Source organism: Cucumis melo, chromosome 1 (assembly GCF_025177605.1).
Source record: "Cucumis melo cultivar AY chromosome 1, USDA_Cmelo_AY_1.0, whole genome shotgun sequence".
Classification (NCBI taxonomy): Eukaryota; Viridiplantae; Streptophyta; class Magnoliopsida; order Cucurbitales; family Cucurbitaceae; genus Cucumis; species Cucumis melo.
Window position 1 is genome coordinate 38,002,041 of NC_066857.1, and position 9,006 is coordinate 38,011,046.

Sequence of the window (9,006 nt, forward strand, 5' to 3'; positions counted from 1 at the left end):
TTAATAATTTTTGGCATGAATATATAACAACTAATTTCCTTTTATATTAGTGATCTATATTTTATTCTAAGGTAATATATATAATTGTCACGCCCGTGAACATATGTTATTATTTAAGATTTTATTTTCAATTAAAATTATGCGAAGATAAATTTAATATATATATATATATATATATATATATATATATTTATTGAAGTAATTCATCTAACCTAATATATGATTAAATTTAGTATGAAATACTATTGAATTAACCCACAATAGAGAGAAAATTTAGAAGTAATATCAAAATATGAAGCTGGACTATGCAGTGCTAAACTTGTTTCATTGTTATAAGAATCCAATTAGTGAAGAATTGTTATTCTACAAAAGAACACCCCGTTTATAATTTTCTAAGCTAAATATAAAAAATTAGTAGGCTCACTAACTTGACGTAGATACAATATACTCAATAAACACAACACACTTACATCACTTACATTTAGGGGTAACTAAATTTTACTTATTTTTTTATATAAAAAAGTTCTCACACAACAATAGCCTAATACACGTTAATTTCATTTAAATTATAAATTCGGATTTAAATTAAACTAAATTATTAAAAGAACTGTTTAGCTATTAAAGGAAAAATAGATAGGATAAGGGTAGGGTGGAGGAAGGAGGAAAGAGGGTAGATAAGAAAAAGAGAATATTATGATGCTCATTGGTACGGACACGTGAAAAGCGGTTTCCATTTGGTTGCCACGTCTCAGGCACATATTTACAGTTGTAGAAAGGAATAATAATAAATAAATAAAATATGTTCAAAATTCTAATAAAAACATTTTTCTAAAAAAAAGTGGTGGTGTAAGTTCCAGGAAGCTGGGACAGCCTCTAGTTTCTTTTTCTCATCTTCATTTTGAGAAGTTTTCTTTCCTATTTTCCAACATTTAATTTATAATTTCTTTTTGGAGATCCGGACAAACAACATTCTCACTATCAATTTCCTTCAAATACACATTCTCAAAGATCGATGGAATTCACGTGACATCTATATGAAAAATATTTATATACGCACTCCCATAATCTATATATATACAGCACCTAAGGCTTGTGCCTTGCCATTACTACCAAATAAATATGTTGATTTGAAAATATTTTAATAATGTATTGCTCCTATAGCATAACACATCCACAAAGATTTGTGAAAGTTTAGATTGAATGTGGACCCTAGGTGAATGCAAATAATGTTTTTATTGTTTAGAAAACTAAAATACAGAATACCTAAATTTAAATAAATTTAAATAAATATAAACTAAAATTAAATTTTAACAAAGATAATTTTTTTTTTGTTATTTAGATTTGAATTAGTTTACTTACCCTTTATTAAACAGTAGAAAGTAAATAAGAAAGACAAAGAAATTTATATATTGTAGTATTTTTTATAAGTTCTATTTTCAAAAGCCTATAAAAAGATTAAATAGATATTCAATATTTCATAAGAGAGATATTACAATTGAAGTCAAAAGTTTGTATTGCTACCTTACCTATGTTGGTTGAATTTAAAAAACATATGTTAAAAAGTTGAAATTTCATGACCATTGTACTACAAAATTATTATTATTTTAGTAAAGGAGAATCTAATTCTTATGAAAAAAGATAAAGATTATTCTACAATTGAAATAAGGAGTGGGAGGAGAAAAATCAAAGGTGGGGTAGTGGCCAAGGAATATATAAGTTTTAAATTAAAATTGATAAATAGAAAAACATAGATAGTAACTAGTAAAAGCAAATGCCACAAAATTTCCAATGAATGAAGTTTACAAAAAGGTACAAATGCCATAAAATTTCCAATGAATGAATTTTACAAAAGCTATAGCCGCTAGTTGAGCTTGTCCCCTAAAGTTGACCCTATTTTCAACCATTGAAATTTTATTTGCCTCATCAAATTATGAAAAATATCACCTTGTTTTATAAAGATAAAAGTTTTGTAGTTTTTAATCGGTGTTTGAATCATATTTATATAGAAAATTATTTTAATAGATACCATTATTCATTATTGATAGACACCGTAGAAATAAAATGAACCAATTTTGTTCACATTGATATAAATTTATTAATACTTGTTATTATCGATAGATTTCAATATTTTATTATAATTGTTGATATTTTCAACAACTTTACTATTTAAAATAATTTCTCATAAATAACTATCTATTATGACACAAATTCATTGTAATTATCAAACTTCAACTATTGAATTGCATTTATACTCAATATTTTTCAATGGTTTTTCTTATTTGTTGTGCCCTCACTCTTTTTGACTGCATCTTATACTCATTCTAGCATAAACAAATTCAAATTTAGAATATCCGAACTTGATCATCAAACTTCTAACTATTAAAAAAATGTGCAAGTAAACAAGATAGAATATCTTGTCTCAAATAAGGTATAAAATATTGAGGAAGTTGAAGTAGGAAAGTCGTTGCTATAATGAGATGTTCTTACTGAACCAGGTTTTGTAGGGAACAGTGAGAGAATTAAAGGGCTCTATTTCACACAAAATGGGTGGGAGTATGAACTTCTACAGACTATATATCAGTGTTTGATCTCTCAACCTCATAAGAACCCACGTACTTCTCATCCCATCAACTAATTACAGGACAGAAGTTGGTGGGGAGAACAAATAATTGACAAAAGCTGATGTGTGTTTGATTTGAACGCACAAGGGAAAAAAAAAAGGAAGGAAGAAAGTAAAACTGGGGAAACCTTGCAGCTTCACCGATAATTTTGGTAAGAAGGATTGTACATACAACTCTCTGCGTGGTTCACCAAGTCTTCCGGTTGAGGAAGGCGAGTCGCCAAACCTACGAGCAACAGCAAAATGGCGAAACATTTGGTTAGTGATAGTAGTGAGAATGATGGAAGTCAAAAAGAGTGGTGCTAAGCTAACCAAGTTCATAAGCTTTTGCAGCTACTTTTGCAGCAATATTTGCTGAAATCTTTCTAATGTTGGTAAAAGGAGGGTATATGAGTCCCTTGTCGAAGTTCTCTTGAGTGACCTGTGCAGCCAGAGCTTCCGCTGTTCCAACAAAAAAAACAAGTTAATAACAAATTGTCCCCGCCTGAAAGATACATAATTGTTCTTGAAACTCTTTTGGCATTGAGAATCGACTTCAAAAGAGGCTACAGATGACTCAAGGCTCTATCCATATCTGATCTTGGTCTTGGTTCGCACGGTCAGAAGATTCAGAGGAGGGGGAAATGAAGGATAAAAAATATTACGCTACAACTTTATGTTTATCTGGATGGTATATCATAACTTAGAAATCTATCAATCATTTTGAATTGTGTATCAAAATAACTCAAAGTGCTAGAAGTCATTTTTGCACTTACAAGCTGCTAGGAGCATGTCATCACGAACACGGATGGTACCGGACATGATCAATCCAAGACCAAAGCCAGGAAAAATATAAGCATTATTTGCCTGAGTAATACAGGAAAAAAGTAATGGGGTGAGACTCACACAGTTGAGGGAAAAAGAGAAAAAGGTAAGTTAGACACGGGAGCATGTATAAAACCTGTCCAGGTACAAAAACATTTCCTTCGTATTCAACAGGGTCAAATGGACTGCCGCTAGCAAAAATGGCACGACCCTGCAAGGAGGAAAAGGACCATATAAAATGAAGTCGAAATAGAAGAATTGGGTCAACATCGACAACACGAAAACTAGGACATGGTATAGTGTGTATCTAGTACCTCAGTCCATGTATAAGCCTCTTCAGCAGTGCATTCAGACTGAGAAGTGGGGTTTGAGAGAGCAAGAATTATCGGCTTCTGCAATATAATCCACAATAAAATTACGGTCAACATAATTTCTCTTTTGAATCTACATAAAACGCAAGTGGGCAAATAGAATACCTCGTTAATGGCAGCCATGGCCTCCACAACGTCTTTAGTAAATGTCCTTCCCACGCCTGATGTCCCAATCAACACTGTTGGTTTGATATCCTGAAACGAATAGGAGGATAAGTACTATGAAACCTTTGGCTTTGTACTAGTATGCAAATTTTAAAATTGAGATGGTAAGAAAGAGACCTTCACAGCATCAATAAGATCCTTAATTGGTTCATGCTCGTGTGCCCAAGGTTTCTTGAAGTGTTGGAGTGATTCCTTGCGAGAACTAACAATCAGACCCTGCAAAACAAGAAGATTAACACTAAAAGAAAAAAAACGGAGTCAATAGAAATATATATACCGTAGCAAAAGGAAAAACTTCTTTCGTTTTCTTTGAACCACCTTTGAATCGACAAGCCAGATTTTCTTGCGAGCATCTTCTAAAGCAGTACTTGTCTGCAAAGTGAATTCAGAGTTAGTTTTGTTATTGTGATAACCTTTAATGGTTCTCACAACATATTATCCTTGATATCAGATTCAGTATCGCTTTCCAAGTTGTAAAAACTACGAGGAATTAGCATTGCATGACCATTACCTTTTTTGATATCTCTAGAGCAATGAGTTCCGCAATCCCTGTGCCAGCCTATAAGCAACAAAAGCTAGAGAAGTCAATCGAGAAGAAAATGTCCGCACATAGACAGTTGACTACTTAGAGAGTTTGATGTGTAAATATATAGAATAAGATTTCTATAATATTTTAGGAAAGAGAACCTCTCCAGCACCAAGAAATAGGAATGTATGGTCAGCCAATGTTCCACCAACGAGCTTCAAAGCTGCAACAACCCCTGCAAGGACCACAGATGCTGTCCCCTGTTCGGTAGTAGTTTACACATTAGAATGCCAGATTCGAAATATCAAGTAAAACACTGGAATCGTTGAATAACAACCTGAATATCGTCGTTAAAAACAAGGTGAGTATTGCTGTATTTTTCTAACAGATCAAAGGCATTGTGGTTGGCAAAGTCTTCAAACTGGTAATGTGGCAGGCCATTATCAGGGGGAAAGAACCAAAAGAACAAGTTAGTAAGGCTGTAACAGAATGTTAGAAGACTTATGTTGTGTATCATTACAATTGTACCTGAATGAGGATTTTCTCTCCATAATTCTGTTTGACTGCCACCATGAATTCGTGGACAAGCTCAGTGTATTCCTAAAGCAAGAAACAGAAAGGTCCAAACTTCATTGCATTATCACAAGACACAAAGAGTCGACTGGTTAACCAAATACTACAGACCTGACCAGTAGCCCTTTTTTGCCTGAGCCCTATGTAAAATTCGTCGTTCAACATCCTTTCATTGTTCGTCCCGACATCAATGGTCACAGGCAAGCACTGAAACAGTTAACCTTTGTGATAAGACAATTCTTTTTTTTTTTTTCTTTTCCAATTAGAAAGTCAACAAAATGTTATGCACATTGGTTGAAAATGATCCACAAAAAAACTTTCAAATTCAGAACTTTTGTGATTGCATCACTGGAATCATTTCAGTTAGAATTGATAGAATTAAGGGAACCAACGTTTTAAAATGAAGGAATTAGATGAAAAGTGGATGAATATTTCCATTGGAAAAGGAATAGCATAGAAAATACTTACTGCAGAAGGACATACACCACCAAGGGCAGTATATAGTGAAAGCTTTCCAACTGGAATTCCCATACCCTGAATTATTCGATCGAATGTTAGAAATTACAAAGCACAAGTTTCGAAAGAAAAAGATAACAGATACCTTTAATGATTAATAAAAGACACAAAAAGGTTTAATTTTGTGTTAAAAGAGCAAATGCAAACAAGATACATCCTTAAATCATAACCCACAATTAATTATACCTGGCAACCAAGATCACCCAGTCCTAGGATTCGCTCACCATCAGTGACAACAATGACTTGAATATTCCTCTCAGGCCAATTTCGTAAAACCTCTAAGATCTTCCCTCTGCACAAGAAGCCAAAAGGGTAAGGAAGTCTATATGCAACTTTGACTAATAATGTAAGATCACAGAACTGAAGAAAGGCTATGATTAACCATACTTCTCCTTCAAACTAATATAAAGACCCTGAGGACGCTTAACGATACTTCCATATTTCTGGCATGCTTCCCCTACAGTTGGAGTATAGACCACTGGAAGTAACTCCTCAACATGCTCAATTAGAAGTTTGTAGAACAACTTTTCATTGCTTTCCTGAACAAAGTAAATATAATCGATCAACTTTAACTTCACCGTAATTGACAAATCAAATTATTTTGGAACTATTGTGATCACTATACTAGTATTAACAGCCATTTCAAAATAACACCGCATTGTGATTTGTGATGTGATGCATTCAAAAATATTCAAATGGGTAAAAAATGTAAGAAATATATTAGCCATAGTCCTTGCCCACCATGTAGAATCAGAAGTGGAATCTAAGGGAAGCGTGAAAAAAAGGACATTATTACCTGAAGATCCATCATGGCCATGTATTTTTGTAGAGGAACTTGATATTGTCGTAGGTTGTTTAACAACTTCTTTACCTAACATTATATTTGAGAGGTAAATAAATATATACCAAAAAGGTGGGTGACCCAAGGTTAGAGTTGAGAAATAATTAAATAGTAGAAGAATTAGATTACCTGAAGATCTTGAGGAATAACAGTGGGAGGCAGAAGACCACGCAAGTAGTGGGCATCTCTCTCTTTCTCTGTGAAGGCTAGACCTTTATTGTGATGTGGATCCCGCAGTAAATTATATCCACTAAGGAGAATTAATTATGATAAACAATCAACTCGTCATATGATTATGGAAAGAAATTAAAGACTCAAGATGAAACTACCCCTAATCCAATGAATATGCCTTTAACCAATTCAACTATATAATTGAATTGAAATACAGTAAACCAAAGTTATCGAGGAAAAAATTGTCCTATTGGTGGCTGTGTCTTTAGGTGGTTGATAAGGTAAACCAAACCAATCATGGGAGTGCCGCATACCAGGATTTGTTTAAAATTATTATAGCTATTTTTTAAACTTTTTTTTTTCTAGAATACCTATTTATTAAAATTATTATGAAAGAACAGTTAATTTGAAACTTAATATTCAAATATTATAGTTTTATTCCTCTTTCCCACGTAAAACTGCACATTTCTCGTATCTTAAAAGAGAAAAGGGTTGGCACAACGAAAAGATAAGGCCAAAATAATAAATTTTTAAACATTTGACCTCATCCTTTACTAGTAGAATATGCCAAACCTTTTCTTTTTTCTTTTGTGGTCTCTTGAAGAGATAGAAATGCGCAGTTTTATTTGGCCCATATCAAAGGCTCACAGCAACCAATAAAACAAGCTATTTTATTTGAAAAAGAGAGGGAGGATTGAGGATGGAAAAGCATTAAGAATTGACATTATAATGTGTGTGTGCGCGCGCGCGGGGGTGTGTGTAGGGGAGATAAAGAAAGAAAGATGAAGGAAGTAATTAAAAGTTATATGAATTATATATCTGCGTGTGTCTGACCTAGCAACAGAGAGGGTCCAGGGAGTGACACCCTGGTCATCAACGTAGCAATCAAAAACCGAATCCTTCAATGGGGTTTCCATGAAAACGTACGTGGTGGTCTCTGATCTAACAGATGGAAGAGAGGTTGAAGTTGAAAGATTGTGAAAGATATAGCTACAAGAGTAGAAGAAACAATGGAAAAGGAAATGGAAACGGAAATGCGGGTGTTTGTTGTTGTGTTCAAATAAAATTAAACAAACTGAAAGGGGAAGAAGATAGATTTATCAATTAATTAGATAGGGAAGAGAAAGAATGAATCAATACAATTGAATTAATGAGGTGAAGAAATTAGTGATGGATGTGGTGGAGGGGAAAGTGTTTGGGTTGGATGGATGTGGGGAAAAACAAAGAGAGAAACAAATGAGAGATTATTAAGGAACAACACAACAAATTAAAGCCCTTTTAATGGGGTGTGTGGGATTCCATTCTCTTTTCCACCTTTCAACATCCTCCCAACTCTCTCTCCCTTTCAAATTCTTCGCTTTTTTCTCTCTCTCTAAACCATACTATACAAAATACTCATGTTTTTATTTTTCTTTTCAAACTTCATTAATATCCTTCCTCATTTTTTTTTACTCATACCCACCGAAAATGGTGATCTCACGTTCCAAATCTAACGACAAATCATCTTTTGTTAATTTATCTATTATATATATATTCCAAAATTTGAAATGTTTCCTTTTAATCTTTAAAGCTTGAACTTTGTTCCAAAATAACCCTTTTTTTTTAACACCATTCTGTCAATTACTTCATCAATAAAATAATGTTTGTGTACATATTGTCTTGTCGATGTGAACAAGCATAAAGATGCAAAAAGTAAAAAAATTAGGGATTAGGGTTACCGTGAAACAATTATGAAATAAAAGAACAAGAAATTAGAGTTGTGAAGGTGTGAATGAAGAAAGAGGACATTACGTATATTTCTCATATTATGTTATGCATTGCCTTTTCATGTAGTTTTCTTTAAATCAACATAATAGCAAAAGTCCATGAGGATCTACCTGAAAAATAATTTGAACTTGAAGGTTAAAATCAATCTTCTGTATAAATGAAACTAAAGACTGCAATTTTTTCTTTTGTAAAGGGTACCTTTGTATTTTCGTAAAGATAGTACTTTATTTTTATTTTATTGCAACAAAGTGTTTATTTTTTACGTAGATAAATGAAAATTTGTAATATCTTAGACAATAATACAACCTTGTGTTGGTTGGTTAAGCACTGCTCATTTTGACTTATTTACAATAAAGGTTAGCCTTTTTATTGATGTGGACAATCACGGACTTTATGACAAACATTGGAGATAAATACAATATATATATAGTTAAAAATATAGATGACGAATTTGTAAGGGTGGTGGTTTGACAAATAAGATTCTTGTTTACCAACAAAAGGATAAAGTTATTTGTAAATATATACTTCTACTGCACAACAGTGAGTAGGATGATCTCCTACCTGTTTAAAAACCTAACTTCTATCCACATGAATATTAAGATATGTTTAGTCGACGCGTATAAGAATCAAAGAATAATAATAATTGCGATAC

The 9,006-nt window shown here is 32.8% G+C and overlaps 1 protein-coding gene across 2 annotated transcripts; it reads right to left on the reverse strand.

Annotated features, from left to right (window-relative positions):
- Positions 1 to 2,447: 2,447 nt before the first annotated feature.
- On the reverse strand, positions 2,448 to 7,840 carry LOC103500782 (NADP-dependent malic enzyme 4, chloroplastic-like). 2 transcript variants are annotated; one of them, XM_008464206.3, is made up of 19 exons: positions 7,422 to 7,836; positions 6,546 to 6,666; positions 6,372 to 6,446; positions 5,963 to 6,114; positions 5,762 to 5,867; positions 5,528 to 5,593; positions 5,171 to 5,266; positions 5,015 to 5,086; positions 4,824 to 4,907; positions 4,648 to 4,746; positions 4,472 to 4,519; positions 4,279 to 4,332; positions 4,078 to 4,176; positions 3,901 to 3,990; positions 3,739 to 3,816; positions 3,561 to 3,635; positions 3,376 to 3,466; positions 2,933 to 3,061; positions 2,448 to 2,846 (listed from the first exon to the last, which is right to left on the reverse strand). In XM_008464206.3, exons 1-19 carry the CDS (start codon positions 7,502 to 7,504, stop codon positions 2,758 to 2,760), a joined length of 1,707 nt encoding a protein of 568 aa, XP_008462428.1. In that variant the 5' UTR covers positions 7,505 to 7,836; the 3' UTR covers positions 2,448 to 2,757. The 2 variants fall into 2 exon arrangements, with proteins under 2 accessions (XP_008462428.1, XP_008462427.1); XM_008464205.3 differs by having other exon boundaries at positions 3,739 to 3,990; positions 7,422 to 7,840.
- Between the last annotated feature and the right edge of the window lie 1,166 nt (positions 7,841 to 9,006).

What these genes read in the sequence shown, in the direction of transcription:
- LOC103500782 (XM_008464205.3), bottom strand. Translation starts at nt 7,504, where the DNA reads ATGGAAACCCCATTGAAGGATTCGGTTTTTGATTGCTACGTTGATGAC. An exon ending in ATGTTTTTGTACCTGGACAG is followed by an intron (nt 3,467 to 3,560) that starts GTTTTATACATG and finishes TGTATTACTCAG; the next exon opens with GCAAATAATGCTTATATTTT. An exon ending in TGCAAAAGCTTATGAACTTG is followed by an intron (nt 2,847 to 2,932) that starts GTTAGCTTAGCA and finishes TGTTGCTCGTAG; the next exon opens with GTTTGGCGACTCGCCTTCCT.